The 15,802-nt window shown below is 42.8% G+C and overlaps 1 protein-coding gene across 5 annotated transcripts in view; it reads left to right on the top strand.

Moving 5' to 3' along the window:
* The window catches only part of rbfox3a (RNA binding fox-1 homolog 3a), a 429,646-nt gene that overhangs the window by 396,640 nt on the left and 17,204 nt on the right, over positions 1-15,802 (top strand). For all 5 annotated transcript variants that reach the window (XM_036525762.1, XM_036525737.1, XM_036525729.1 and 2 more), the window contains 6 exons: positions 2,630-2,683; positions 4,942-5,034; positions 6,360-6,420; positions 8,405-8,458; positions 14,165-14,297; positions 15,563-15,602. In XM_036525762.1, the coding sequence (XP_036381655.1) occupies positions 2,630-2,683; positions 4,942-5,034; positions 6,360-6,420; positions 8,405-8,458; positions 14,165-14,297; positions 15,563-15,602 (435 nt within the window). The remainder of the gene's footprint in view (positions 1-2,629; positions 2,684-4,941; positions 5,035-6,359; positions 6,421-8,404; positions 8,459-14,164; positions 14,298-15,562; positions 15,603-15,802) is intronic.

Below are 15,802 nucleotides of genomic sequence, written 5' to 3'. Positions count from 1 at the left end.
TTGTTGAGTAAAGAGTCTGGGAAGGCTGTGATCATTCATGAGCAGGAGCCACTCTCTGTGCCATGTGGGAGACTGTAAAGATGACTTCTCCTCAAATATATTTCATTGACACCATAAGCCCATTAGGGTTGGTTAAAACAATTAGTATCTGCGGATTTTGTTTAGAATGAATTGTCATCCTGTATGAAAGGATCACGCTGGGATGTAAATGGCCATGCCTGATTTAGCCTCGCGTATAAAGTGCTTTAATTTGAACAAATTGAGGAAATTATGTCAAGTAGCAGATGTTTGGTTGAAGCTGTAGAATTTGAATTCAGTAGGAAAAAAAATTGGGAGGAAAAAAAGCTTGCTCATCCAGTAACCTGAACGGGTATGTTTTTGTTCAAACTGGGCCTGATCTTCAAGAGGGGCAGGGTGCCCAGTCTGAGCAAAACAGCATCACCCAAACAAGCCCCTTACCCCAATTTGTGCCCGGCTCTCCCGTCGGCCGTGCAGGAAGATAAAAGCCAGCTCTTCCTAACCTTATTAGTGACCTAGCCAAACGATCAATCCCATTGAGCGCGGTGTGCCTGGAAGGCCCATTTCTTCCCTGTTGTGCTGAAATGAAGCCGACGCGGACTGCTTGACAGGGTAATTAGTTTTAATGAAATAATGCGGCCATTGTAGACAGCAATTAAAACCCGCTTTCATTCCACTCATTAGAGGAACTTAAGGTTTGCTTTCATTCCACTGTTTTCTAATGATCTGAAGGCAAACCCGTTAAATTGAATACTTAAGCTTGTTAACCCCTTGAGACCACCGGAGTCGCTTTTTCAGAAACAAGGGAAAAGAGAAATGTACAAACAATCACTTGTTTGTCAGCTCTGTTGGTTTCTCATTTAAGTGCCCCGGTTTTCCCTCTCAGCGGAGACGGTGGAGAACGGCGGGTCTCCTCAGTGAGATTTGTGTCAGCTGCACTTTCGCTCTGTGGAAAAGCTGAAGTTGTGGGACTGCGCTTGACGTTGGGCTGCTCTGATCCCCCTTCCCCCTCCCTTTGCCATGGATCATGTTTCTCGAAGGCTTTTTAAATCCAGCTGGTGTTCTCCGTCTTACTGGTGCATGGATTTCTGACCTTGCGTGCTAGCATGTTTATTTATTTATTGAAATAAACTACCTGATTCAAGGTCTTGTTATGAGTGTACAAGGGCCCTCATTACCATAAGGCAAGCGGGGTTAACATGGCGCAGCCTTGCCTGGCACAGGGGAAGAAGTGTTTATCACCTGTAATCAGTCTTCGGGCGGCAGGATGCCCCACCTCACAGGCCACCCCAGGCCTGAATACCTTTGGGGTTTCTCAAGAAGGAACAAGGCCGGATCATTAGTATCATCAATGTTACTCAGCCATTAGAGATGCCAATACTCAGGCAGAACAATGGGCTAGTGTGGGAAGTTTGAGTTTATTATATGTGACATTGCACAGAATGCACACACACACACATACACACACACACACACACACATACACACACACACACGCAAGTATGCAGGCATGGATACAAATGAAGCCTTTTTTCTGTAGAGGGAGTGGTCAATGTCCACTTTCTAATGCTAATTACTTAATAAAGAAGAGGGATATTGGGCATAAATGGGGTTATTATAATGACAATCTGATTATGTAGCAGAATTGAGAGGAAAATAACAGCCAATGTGACAGGTAATTACGACGATAATTTTCATCACAATGATAATAAACAAATGTATGGTTCATCATTAGCAAGAATGCTTATTCTCCATTCAATTTTCCTTTTTAATTGAAGGTGTTACACTTTGACCCCCCCCCCCCCCTACTGAAAAGGCATGCAGCTTTCCCTTCTGTGTGCCATTATGCTTTGGAGGGTTTTTTCACAGAAAAACGCCACAGAATGAATCTAATGTCGACCATTAAGTGCATTGATGCATATGCAGCAGTGTGGTCCTATGTGAATTTCTGCTTAATATCCATCTACATCACCGCACCACCCTTGTAGCATAGCAGTGCTGTTTACTACGTAAATAAAATAATTACACCTCTGTTGCTAATATGAACTTATGCATGTTTTATGCCTTAACATCTATATACAGTTGAAATTATTGACGTACTGATGACCATACGGCTGTAACGTTATAGGCAATTCATCCTCAAGGGGAATTAAATTTGATACCTTTTAAACATAGCAGCAAGCTGTATACTATGCATTTGTCTGCGCACTTCATGCATTATTACTGAAACATGCTCAATTTTCGTTCAGTGTACTTCAGCGGAACTCCCAGTCCATTGATTCTGGAAGATCTTTTCTCTTTTTTTTCTTGTTCAAAATTAACTTTTATTAATGTTAATGAATTACATGTATTGTGTTGCTGGCGAAAAGAACCCAGTGAATTGGGGAAATTATCACAAAGCTGTTTTCTTACAATGAAATGTGATTTGAACAGCCTGTGTGGAGGAATACACAGCTTAAACTGGCATAAATAGAGCAGGATGTTCTATTTTTGAAAGCGTTACAATCAGGCATCTGAGTCTCTTGACAAAGTGCAAACGTGAGGCATTCTAATTATTGTCTTTCTCCTTTCTTTCTTTCTTTCTTTCTTTCTATCTCCTTTCACTCTGCAGCAATTCGGGAAGATTTTAGATGTGGAAATTATTTTTAACGAGCGGGGCTCCAAGGTAAGTGAGCTGGAACAACAGCGCTTGTCAGTCCATTCTTCTCTCCACAGGTCTCTCCTTCCTGTTTTTGATAATTACGACCTGCGCAGCTCAGCCTCGCACTGACACCTTGATGCCCTTGATGTCACGCGCTCCCTCTCACGGCCTCAGAGCCATGGGGTCTCCCTTGGAACAGAGATTACTGTGTTTTCCTGAACACTGTGTCCTCAGTATGCAGGAGATTGAGGTCCAAGATGACAATTATCTTATCCCCCAACACTTGTGTCTGTAACACTGTGTCTGCACTATGCTAACAATTATCTTAGCCCTCATTTACAGCACTGTGTCTTTATTATGGTGGCGATAGATAGATAATATTGCAGGCTGTTTTGTTAAATGCTGCCCTCTGCACATTGGAAGTCACTCTGGATAAGAGTGTCTGCTGGATGAATAAATGTAAATGTAGATAGGGGCTAAGCTAATGCTTCTAAATTTGCCATTCAGAGAGCTGATCTTGGGTCAGCAGGGTCCTTACAATGCTGGCTCATAGAAACAGATCTTAGATGTTCCACCATTCCAGTAGACAGCAGCTGTGGTCAGTGGTCCTCAGAGGTTCTTTGAGGTCTGATGTCACTGTCGTGGTGCCAGAGTGAAAGTGTGTGCCCCGTACTCTAACAGTATGAATTTTCTGACAATTCTGACATGGTAACCTTGGAGGTCTAGGTCCCTCCCCCCCAGCCATGCCTCAAGGCCCCCAGTCCCCATCCCCCATCCCCAGCTTCGCTACCTTCCCTGGATAAGATTGAGCACCTGAGAACCTGTCTCCTCCATGGGAACAAGCATTTATTGTTTGTACCCAACAAAGCCATTACCCATGATGCCTCTTCTGCACCCTGCTTGCTATATAATGAACCTACCAGACCATTAATAAACAATCTATTTTCTAAGAAGCTTTTGCAATTTGCATTCAATATGTTTGTCTCCTTTGAAAAATGGTGGCTCCACTCTCCATCCGTGTAAGCTAATTATTTGTGCATGATAAAAAAAAATAAAGAGGGTGAGCGCAGTAGCACAAAATGTCAAAAGGATTAATTTTGCCCTCAATTCCGTTTTAAATTTATTTTTTATCTTTTTCTCCCCAAGGACGGCTCCTGTGTTATTTATGCCAGACGTAAGGCTGAAGATCCTGTATACGCATACGAGATCACGCTGCTCTCCACGGCTCACATGCATTATCTTCCAAAGCAATTATCAGCCCATACTTGCACAGTATATATAAACTAAAAGACTGGGACTTGTCCGACACACTTGTTCGCCAAGCATATCTAATGGCTTGTGCTGGGTATCGGGTTTAGTCTACTAGTCCCCATAACTCAGCAGTGACAAATCCAGGAGGAAAAATGAAATGCACTTTCCCTAGTGGGTGAGAGCAATGTAAAACAGCAGTTGCTTGGATAGTACACATATAGAAAATGCTTCTGGATGGATTTCTTCACTGTAAATATGCTTTCATCATCTCATATTAATTACCACCATAACAAGAAGGGATTTCCACCAATGCGCAAAGACCGGTGGCTTAAGGAGGAAGGCATTGTGGAGACAGATGTTTATCCAGGATTAGGCACTGTGTGACTTTGCGTTTTTGCATTTCTTTTTCATAAAAGACATAAAATCCTTTGAAAATTAAAACATCCGACAGTTGCATTTGGGCTTTTTTGGAAGATCATGTTTGGTCTTTGGTCTTTTGGTTGTGTTTGAAAGTTTTCTCTGAGTGGCTATAAACAAGTGGTGACTGGCATGACAAATTTAATTATTCTTGGTACTTAATTTGTCTATATGTGTCATTGTGTTACCCATTTTTAAAGTGCACTAAAGTATTTGTTTTTTAAAGGTCATTAGTCCATTCACTTCTTGAATAATTAATGCACTGTATACTTTTCTTGTTTTTGTTCGAATCAACAAAAAGGTAACCTTCTAATTTTAGTCCCCAGAGCACCTTTGCCAGAGGCTGGTTTGTTAGTGTTAGAGTGTCAGGTCATATCACTAAACTGCTGCGTTTGTCTTTCTCTGCTTTTCCTCAGATCTGACCATCCTCTCCTGCTAGCATTTCACTAACAAGCTCAAATTTCTCTGGCTGCTTCAAATTCTGTTTCCTGCTGCTTACCTTGTGTGTGTTATTTTCCCTCTTCCTTCTCACCCTGTTTTTCTCTCTTTCTCTCTCTCTCTCTCTCTCCCTCTCCCTCTCCCCTACCCCCTATGCGACTCACTGTCGCACACAGGGCTTCGGATTTGTAACTTTTGAAACGAGCGCGGATGCTGACCGTGCGCGGGAGAAACTAAACGGTACAATCGTAGAGGGACGCAAAATAGAGGTGCCTTCCTTTTCCACTATTTCCCCACTTCGCCCTTTCTCTGGCCGTGGATGCTTGCCTGTCAACATTTTTTGTTCTGCTCCCTCTTACTTCTTTTCCCGATTCATGCATGCTTGAACCCGGGCCTTGTCTATATTTGTTTGCAGAACCACTTTCACACACGCAGGTGTATTGAATCAGCACTGAACCATTCCACCTTTATTTGATATTGGGGAATGCATGGCTTCAGGTTTGATCCAGACAGCCTGTGAAACCCTTGGTTTGATTAATGTGTGTACAAGTTTTGTTCTCTTTTTTTTCTTGTTTGTTTGCTTTTCATGACTTTTGAAACTGTATGTTGCATGCAAACTTCCCGCTTTACTCCAAAAAAAGATGCATATATGGTATGTTTTTCATTAACTCAATCTAAGGAAATCAAAGTGCTCCCAATGTTACTTTAAATCCCACTTGTTTACCAGTTTGTTTCTCCTTTCATGTCGTGCACCCACGAGTAAAGACGGAGCAATATTTCTCTCTGTCTCTACAGCAAAGTGTTTTTGCCACTTCCACCACCCCATTAAGATAATTCATGTAATGTATAAACAATACCTAGGCATATATATCAAGGCAGGTTCAAGCCAGTTGTTTCCTTAAGCTAAATGACCTACACTGGCCCTGTGGAAATTAAAGCCATTAGCGATAATTAACATGAGAGTGAAATACTAACATGGTGGGATAAAAAAAAATGCACTGCTGTGCCAGGGGCTATATTGAACTCCCTCGGCACCCAAGGAAAAACTGTATTTCTGTGGAGTGAGATGTCAGACATTATTTACAGGCTTACACAAATGTATCAGCCCTCTCCTAGGTTAAGTCCTGCGGGGACTGTTGTCATCCCCCTAAGCCATAGAGGACCTCTGCCACTGTGCTACACGTCTGGAGGTCATAGCTGCTCATCTTCGCTGTAGTATGGGAGCAGGCAGACCAAGGGCTGGGGCCTTGCATGCATTTTCATGTAATACGAGGTGGGCTACAAGGGGAAGGGCGGAGGACGGGTGGGTTTGGAGGGTATTCACCAAGGCATCAGGGACTAAAAATCCCAGAACTGCAACAAAGAATCACCCACTGCATAAAAGTCACTGTGATTGCTATGAACAATGGCTGTCCAGGGCCAGAACGTAACGTGTTTTAGCATTTTTTTGTCAGGTGAATTACGGCATCGCTTCTGGCTATGTTCAGTCAATCTCTGAAAGCACAAAATTGTCACCAGGGTGTTTGTCGGGACACCTGTGCTGACTAAGCTGTGCATATGTAACTGTGTCTGACCTTTTTGTCTTTGAAAACAGGTAAACAATGCAACAGCGAGAGTAATGACCAACAAAAAGGTGGCAAACCCTTACACAAACGGTAAGAAATGCTCTTACCTCCACAAGGAAGCATTTGCAGTTTTACAAATATGTGTCTGTTACATGTGTTTTTTAATACAATTATAATAACAGTACTACAGAAATACAACTACATGGGTAGATAGTTGTATATGGGAGATACCACACCAAACTCCTGACAAAAAACAGATATCATCACAGATTGATGACAATAAAGAATAATATTCACATAATATGGCTTTTTTGAGGAGATTCAAGGCACAAAAAAGAGCAACCCTGAGTTAGTTGTGTAAGTTTCAGTGTAAAATTAGGATGGAAAATGTTGTTTTCTTTGCACCAGTGGGATTTCTTTAAAGATATAATTGCTTGTAAATTCCGCATGATGCTTAATTCATGAGAAAGGTTTATACAGTTGATAATGATACATTTTATTTATGTATTAGGTTTTACTGTTGACCAAAATATAATATAGTGGTTTCTCACTATAATAGTTTATTTTATTTTTTATTTTATACTCACTATAATGTGGTTTCCTAACACATTAGTTGTATTATTTGCATATTTCACTTGATGTGCTGAGCTCATGGACACAAATTAGCACAAATACATTGCCTCAAGAAAGTATTAGAGACATACATGGGCAAAAAAACAACAAAACAAATCTTTAAAAGATTTAGTATCCAGGCCACATTCCTAGTCTGGTTAATTTGGGTTATTTGGCTTCTCTATGTGTAATCACACGTTGGAAGGTACCACTCACAGTTCTCACCAATGGAACATTCATTCATGAAAGAGATTCAAATTTCCTGTTACAAGTCTCCTCCAATACATTTTGCAGAAGAGAGAATTATCAGAATGGGACATTAAAAACAAAGAAGGTGGTTCTTGTCATTTAATTATGTGGTTTTTTTTTTTACATCTGAGTTCTCTCATACTCCTAGTGGCATCTCATAGTCACTTCAGATCGTGACTTTACATACTGAAAAATGATTTATTGAAAAAAGAATTTTCTTTATGAAAAATGTCTCTGTCTCTCAAAATATTAGGTGGAAATGCCACCCCACAACCACCCATAAAAAAGTGGGGGTTCAGTCAGAGGGTTTTGAAAAGACTGGTGTATCACTTGACAAATCAACACTGGAAATGGAAGGATGGAGATAAAAGCAATGAAAGAGGTGGACCACGTGTAATAGGGTGTGCAACCAATAAAAAGATGTCGAGCAGCAAATACAAGAGCAGGCCTATCAGTTTTAGACCAGTAGCTACATGAAATCAAAAAATAAAAGCAAAATGTCCATTTGGCCCCCAGTCATTGCGGTGCGAATCCGAGATAAGTTCCTAGCCGGGACGAGCAGCACCAGAGACCATTCAGGCAGGGGACCAGGTGTTTTGGAGAGGGGTGGGCAGGAGCACAGGGGGGCTTGGGGGGGGGGGGGGGGGGGGCCAGGAGTAAATGGAAAAGCCACTGCTCATTCCACACAGGGGCTTCACGGGGTCCGGCGCTCACCATGATGCTCATTCCTCTTGATGGGAGCGCAGGAGGGAGAGATGGAGCAGGGAATTAAAGCAGTGGACATTTCACCACCCCACTCGCCATCAGTGAAAGCCTGCTTTAGCCGAAAAAAATCAGGCGATTTTCGGCCCCCATCCGTCACTGTCATGCAGCCGGACAGCACTTAGTGCTGCCTTTCCTTCAATCCTTCTCACTTTTCCACCCGCGAATGCTACCATAACCCCCAACCAGCCGCCACGCGCGCATATATCCAGACACATGCACACACTACCAGCCCATTATCTTCTTGTGTGTTTCATTATTATTTCTTCCTTTTTTGCTTTATTTTGTCTTTAATTTACCACTTCACCATTAATTTCCTCCTTCCTGCCATGGAGGTAAATTGAACTCAGAATTCTCAGTGCTAGCTCAGAGCCAAGCTTCTCTGTTTAAACAGGAGGGTTAATGAGTTCAGTGTTAAGCCTAATATTATCTTCCCCTGTGTTCCCTGTAGGGTGGAAGCTGAATCCAGTGGTGGGAGCTGTCTATGGTCCTGAATTTTATGCAGGTAAACAGCAGCAGACTGCCTCACACTGGCTCAGAGCTGCGCTCATTCTTAGACATTCAGACTCTCCTCCCAGTTGTCAGCTCTGGTGCTTAGGCTCAATCAGGAGGCCATTATACTGAGGTTGTTTTCCTTGCTTATTTTAGGTATTTTTATGTGCATCTAAAGAGTTTTCAGAAGTTCACCTGGAGCAATGTGATATAATTCAGAGGCAAATCCCTGAACAGAGAAATGAGTAAAAGTCTTGTAAACTTTCTGATCACTCTGGAATCAATTTCTATGAGCTAAGGTGAGATGAAAGACTAGAAATTGCAAGATTGTCATTGTTATAGGATATGGTCGCTACCCCAAGCAGGGTGTGCTTTGATTGTTTCTTGATTACTTTCAAATGTTCGAATGAAGATGCTAGGACCGTAACCTTTGCTCCATTCCCATGACCTTCTATGAATCAGTAAGCCCAAGCAAAGTGGTGTTGTTGAGTCAGTGTCTTCCAATGGTGTTATTCCTTGAACTGAAATGCAGGGCCTTACTGACCCCTGGTCCAATGAACCTAAAGAGGTTATCCACCTTTTGGGGAGAAATGATTATATCAAAAATGTGTTACCGACCAGAATTAGAATAAGTGTTTGCCTGCATGGCCGAAAGTTGAAACTGTCAACAGACAATTGTTAATCATGATCATAGTCGTACTCAGTACATGGTTGACACAAAAGGATTTGTATAAGTGAAGTCTCCCTATTGCTTTTGATCTTTTCATTCAAGGAGGAAAGTCATGGATATTCTCTCTTTTGCAGCTGTTGTACGAGGTCTTTGATCCTACAACAAAGAAATTATTTTTTTCTTTTTTTGTTTTGACATAAAAAATGGTGAGTAAACAGGTTTTAGGAAATCCCTTAATCATGCAAACAAAGGAATAGGTGAACTCAATGCCATAGAGCTTGACCTCAGACTGCTTTTCGATAGCAAACGAGAAGGAAAACATCCCATTCACAGCAGTTCCATTTGACTGGAAGTGACTGGAAGTGGTTAGGGTGAAAAAAAGAAAATTCCAGAAATGAATGGAAGTAAGAAACTGATGTGCTGTTTACGTAGGTTACATGCCGTTCATTGATGTCCCTGTTTGAATATTATAAACATTACAATAACTCCACCAGCAATAAGCCCCAATCAACAACTGCAGTCTGACTGTGGATTGTGCTGCCATGTCAAAATGAGGTTAGCTAAATGTGGCAGATTGACTTTTACAATGGTAACTTCCTTAAAAGAGGGAGATTGAGAAAGGTAGATTATTGGCACGTTGCCGGTCATAGTTTAGTATTCTTCATGTTTTGTTTAATGAGGAATGTTGACTTTTTCTTTTTTTTTCTAGGTTTTTCCCCCCACGTGCAGTTTTTATTGCTATACATTATATGAACCCTTTGCATCTTAATGAGAGGGAAATGGTATTATTTCATTTGGAAGAAGTGCTGAGCACATCTCGCCACTTTAACGGCTTTCCTTTTTGCTCATTAGACTAAAATCTGTTCATTCCCGGACAGCTTTACTGCGAACCCCTAAATAACCGGCTGTGACAGAAAGCAGTCATCTATCATTTTTATTTCACCCCCCTTCCCCACCCTCTCCCGCCATTCTCCTGATCTGACGTCCTCCCTTGCTCCAATACACACACACTCCAACAAACACACACACACTCAAGCACACACATACAGTCACCCACACACACACACACACGCACACTCTCAAACCTATGCAGACACACACTTTCCCAAAACATCTCATCAAATCAGATTTAATGTGGTCCACCACTTCAGCTGCCTGGCTGGGGAGCCGGGGGTTGTGTGATTTATTGGATGCTAATTTTTCAAGTCATCTTAACACGGCGTTAAAGTTTGCCAAGCCTAAACGACACCATATGTTTTGCCAGCTCCCTAGGGAGAGGCATGTAGGAAGTGTAAAATATAAATAAGATATAGATTTTTTTCACTAAACAAGGATTCATATGGAAAATTCAGGTTTTGTGTCAAGTTCATGACAACCGCCATCGTTTCCCCACCTCCCCCTTCCCACAATGCCCTCCTCCAAAATCCTGTGCAAGTGGTCCATGGATTTATTCTAGAATAATTATGGCTACATTTAATATACTTTGGGTAGGAATAAAATGGGATGTAAAGGCGATTAATCACTGTTTATCAGTCCCCGTTTCTGTGCGGGAGATCAGCGAAATTGGGCACCATAAATCGTGCCGTGGTGACAGCACACTTCGTCTCCATTCGTCCTAGTGCTACAGGTTTATTGTCCTCAAATCCCATTCAGGAGAATGACGGATGAGAGCCGCGGACTGGCTGCTTTTAACCTCTTCCAGGGTAGTCTGGCGTCTCCTCCACCAGCCAGCCAATTTCCTCCCATCCTGGGTGGCTCTCTGACACTCCCAGCGCCGCGTCCGTGTCGGAACGCCAAAGAAAAAGCCGCCTAGAAGGAATTAGAAATGCAGACACAGGGCAGCGTTGTTGACCCTGCACAGGAAACTTAATTGTTTAATCTGGGCTTTTTTCCTGCCTTTGTAAAGCAGTGCGGAGTGCATGTGCATGAAGGACAATGAAGGCAATGTAATACTGATTGATTGACTGTGCCCTCGGTGAATGTATTCAGAGCTTGGCAGCATGTTGAACAGAACACAACAAATAAGATTAAAATGCAAAATAGTCCGAAAAAAATAATAATAGTAACGTTTTTAAATATATGCTAAAATTTGCAAGTACCGAGGGTGACATTTGTTTGACTCTGAGCCACGTCAGAATTTCCTCCGTAAGTGATCCAATTCCACAAGGGTCTCTGTCAGACAATGACCTCAGTCTTTATTACTGAATCAATTTATGGTATTTAAAAAGCAAGTGGAGATTTGTCACATAACTGTCTGGTGTGTGAGTGTGCACGCGTGCGTGCATGTTTTGTGTGTGCGTGTGGGTGCGTAGATGCACGCGCTTGACAATCCACCACTGATTTCTCCCACACAAAAGACGATAAGTGCAGCCATGAATCCTCTCACAAGAGCTCCTGTTTTCCACTCAAAGGGGGTAAAGCTTGTTGAGAAGTCATTGAAACAGCCGTTCTAGAAATGACAGAATAAAAGAGCCTAATTACAGTTTTAATGCATGTAGATAGATCTTTTAATTGTTGGAGGATAAATTTAGGGGATAATTAAGCATCAGTCCCTTGATTAAATTAAGCTGTTTTTCAATGTCCCAATGCTTGGATTGAGTGTTCATCTCCAGATTTCTGAGAGCGTAATATAAAAGGGAGCAGCCTTGTGGAAAATCAGGGAGTAATTCGGGGTGACAGGGGCACCCTCATGTGAAAACTGCCTGATTGCTTAGGAGACGTTGAGTGAACAGTGGCCCCGCTCTCTGACACCGCAGTTCCAATTGAAAAGGGACATATATGTTAGTCATTGGACACCACTATCTTTGACCCTTTGATCAATCCTGTTCCTACACTTTAGAGATTACACTTTTTTACAGCACAGGGTATATATTTACTGGGCTGACCCCCTTCACCTTGTTGGTTGGTTGGTCTGCTTTCATTTTTCCACCACTCCTCTTAGGAAAAGGAATGACCAATTTAAGTGTGGGACAATTTATGTGCACATACACTTCTGCTGTTGTTGCTGGTTTTATTGGCATTGGAAAGTGTCACACCATTTTTGATTTATGGGTTATTATTGAATCAGTGTACCCTATCAGCCTACAGCTCATTATAAGATTACATTCATATACATCAGAGCACACATAATGCATACAGATAAAAATTCAAGAAAAATATGGATATCAGATATGGAGGGGATTTGAAAAAAAAAGTTGATCTTTTCAGAATGTATTACAGATGACTGGTGTGGCTGTTTTGCAAATTAGTGCCAGGTGTCCGTACCTTTGAAAGGAAGAACTTCAAATGGGTTGACAGTATTTTAAATCATCTCAAGTAAAGACTAAGCTCCTGTGTTTTATCATTTTTCTAGACTTAGCTCCCAACAGACAAACATATTCAATTGTGTGGTATTTTGTTTTTCTCCTAAACAGAAGCGTCTTCCTTTCTCTTGCAAATGAGGAGTATTGTTTGAATGCGTGGGGAAACACTAATGGACTGTGATGGTAATATCACAAGGCATTAACCTGGTTGTCTGGGTTTAAAAGCACTGCAAATCTCTCTCTCTCTGTCAGGTTTATTAAAGTAGGGGAGCATTGACTCGGGGGCCGAGGGGTCTTGTGTGGTGAACAGGGAGACAAACAGCATTAATACTCTAAAATGTTATGGGCAGCATTAAATGAGTACAGAGTTCAGTATGTAAACAATACGCAGAAAAGCCATTTTGATGCCTCAGGAGCTTAAAGGCAGCAGCAGTGCACTCTTAATATATTTCCTTTTGTGCTGTTTCATCTGGGCTTTGCAGCCCTGTTCTCACTGTGCTCTGTTCTTTTTATGTTGGATGAAAACACAGCTGGTACTGTCGACGTGTGGATTTCAGTTAGATCCCATAACCTCACCTCAGAACATGCTTCAGTATTCCAGCGTAGAAATTGAAGTGGTCTGTGATGAACTGAATCAAGAATGCTTTCCTTTTAAATCAATAAATGAGCACAAGAGGGTAGAGGATTTGGTTGGTTGGATGAATAACGGAAGTGATCTTGTCTGGTGCATAGAGAGGGAGAAATAGTGAGCAGAGAGTAAAGATCAGGTGATCGGGACCTGCTCCATTGCACAATGGCAACGAGAGCCATTGTGAACCAGCCATTACCGCACGTAAGCCGTGCTCCACAGCTGATTGAAGGGTAAGAAAGGACCTTGAGATTTCTGGACCCATTCTCTCATTTGGTAGCGAAGCCCTTTCCGACGTCGACCCTGAGCTGTTCTGTCCTCCCTCGCACGGCTCATAGCGACCGCGGGGGGCGGAATGTGGGCCGTGATTGGCTGAGGGAGGCTGCGAGGTCCCCAGGTGAGATGAAGGATGGCGTCAGGCTGAGATTGCTGCTACAACAATACAGCCCATCTGCTCGCGCTCCCTCGGTGCCAGCACATTGTGTCTCACCTACAACAACCTACCACCTCCCCGCTTGCTCGCAGACTGCTGCAGTGGGACTGCTTCCAAACTCCACACATTACACTCTCAAGGTTTCAAACAGAGGAAAGTTCCATAAGAAGAGGATAATGCCTTGCACTCATCTGTTTTAATGGTTACTGCCTTAAATGTGTTCTTTTGCTACACAGTTGATCAGACAGAAAAAGCAAGACACAATTCATTGGGGTTTTTTTTTCCCCAAAGGTTTAAGGTGGAAATCAATCGTCCAGCTATGGCGGTTTCTCCATATATCCAGTTTTCAAAACAAACACTGAACTGCCCGACATTAAAAATAAGAAAGTACAGTAGCTTTAGGGGTTGTTTTGTGTTTTGTAGAGCAGAAGAGGAAATGCTTAGTAATTTTATAATGGTGGGTGGTTCAAAGTTTGGTTTCAACACCAGAAATGAGGAAAATCTGCCATGGTGGGATTTGACCCTACAGTATATTATAGTATACTAAATTGTCTCCCTTAATAGTGTTTTGTTTCCTCGCTGATAAGAGGTTTATAAGTGTTCCAGGGCAGCAGAGAGAGCTGCCATTTTGGAACTGCTGTGGCCCCTAGTCCACAAGGTTGTGTGACACTTGTCTCTCTCCACAGTAACCGGCTTCCCCTACCCGACCACAGGGGCAGCTGTGGCCTACAGGGGGGCCCACTTGAGAGGCCGGGGTCGTGCCGTGTACAACACATTCCGCGCTGCCCCTCCACCCCCACCTATCCCAGCCTATGGAGCGTGAGTATCCATGTACCCATGCCATGGAGTATTCTTATGTACCCATGCTACAGGTTATCCTTGTCTATGTACCTGTGCCACAGAGTATTCTTCTTCCCAATGAAAGTGAAGCACCACTCCAGAGATCACTGACCCTCCACCCTCCAATATTATTTCCTATATTCTGATGCCACAGAGTATTCTTATCTATGTACCCATGCCACAGAGTATTCTTATATACGCATGCTACAGAGTATTCTTGTCTATGTACCCATGCCACCGAGTATTCTTATATACGCATGCTACAGAGTATTCTTGTCTATGTACCCATGCCACCGAGTATTTTGCCTCCCAGAGAAAGACAAGCACCACTGTAGAGATCACTGACCCTCCGGCCCTGTTGTTTGTGCACAGGGAAAAGAAAGTGTCCATGACCTTATGTCCGATTTGGCAGCAGCATTTTTATCCTCCAACCCTGAACCCCTTCCCTCCCCTGACGAACCCCAATAACAAATTATGGCTTTAATTTTTCATCCGTCTTGCTGCCAGTATTCCGTTGCAGTGCACATGAGCACGAACACAACCTTGATGGGCCTTGGGGCACAGAGTCAGGGCTGTCTCATTGGTCCATGGCAGCTACTAGTTGGCCCAACAGGAAGCCTGGACTCTTCTCTGTGTGTGGGGGGCCTCCCAGAGAAGACCCACCTGGGGCAAACTGATGCCCACAGCATAATGTCAGTGTTTTACAGCAGTGTAGAACACGTTAGTGTGCTAGGCATCTGTGATTAGATCAGACACGGGCCTCTCTTCAGAGGAGAGGGATGCAGAGCTGGGGGTGGTCCCGGGAGCTGATTATCGACGTGTCGGGTCTCCAGCTCCCTCTCTGAAGAGTGATTTATTTGTCATGGTCATGCGACACACTCATTCGCAGCGTCGCGTTGGGCCCACAACTCTGTGACAGAGCAGCAGCAATTGGAAAACAAACACCACCTTCTAATAGAGCAGAAAATTGCTCTTTGATTCCAAAATCACCGTATTTTTCTTTTTGATGTGTCATTCTTTATTTCTCCATGATGGAGCCGTTATGAACTGGCCCAGAGTTGAAATGCAGTACCTTTGTTTTCCCACCGCGCCAGTGACTGTCTGATCAGTTGCGTCTGATCTGAAAGATGGCAAATCCATAAAAGCTATGTGTCTCTCACCCTTCATCCTCCATATCTACACCTGTACATCAACAGAGTGGAACCTCTGTAAACTAATGTGTTGCATCCCATCTCTTTTCACAGGGTGGTTTACCAGGATGGCTTTTATGGTGCAGAAATTTATGTAAGTACAATTCATTTTCTCTCTTTTGTTCCACAATTATAAAAACAGAAGAAAGGGAGAGAAAAGCCAAGCCCCTGAGATAAATATGCAGGCTCTCTTGCCGAACACTCTCTGTGCTGCTCTGCCAAGTCTGTGTTGATCGGGTCTTTGCGTCGTGTGCCAAGAAACCTGACAGCAAAATTTAAAACCCCCTCAGCGAT

Source organism: Megalops cyprinoides, chromosome 1 (genome assembly GCF_013368585.1).
Source record: "Megalops cyprinoides isolate fMegCyp1 chromosome 1, fMegCyp1.pri, whole genome shotgun sequence".
In the NCBI taxonomy this organism is placed as follows: Eukaryota; Metazoa; Chordata; class Actinopteri; order Elopiformes; family Megalopidae; genus Megalops; species Megalops cyprinoides.
Note: the sequence above shows the minus strand (reverse complement) of the source record. Positions and strands in the feature narration are given on the sequence as shown.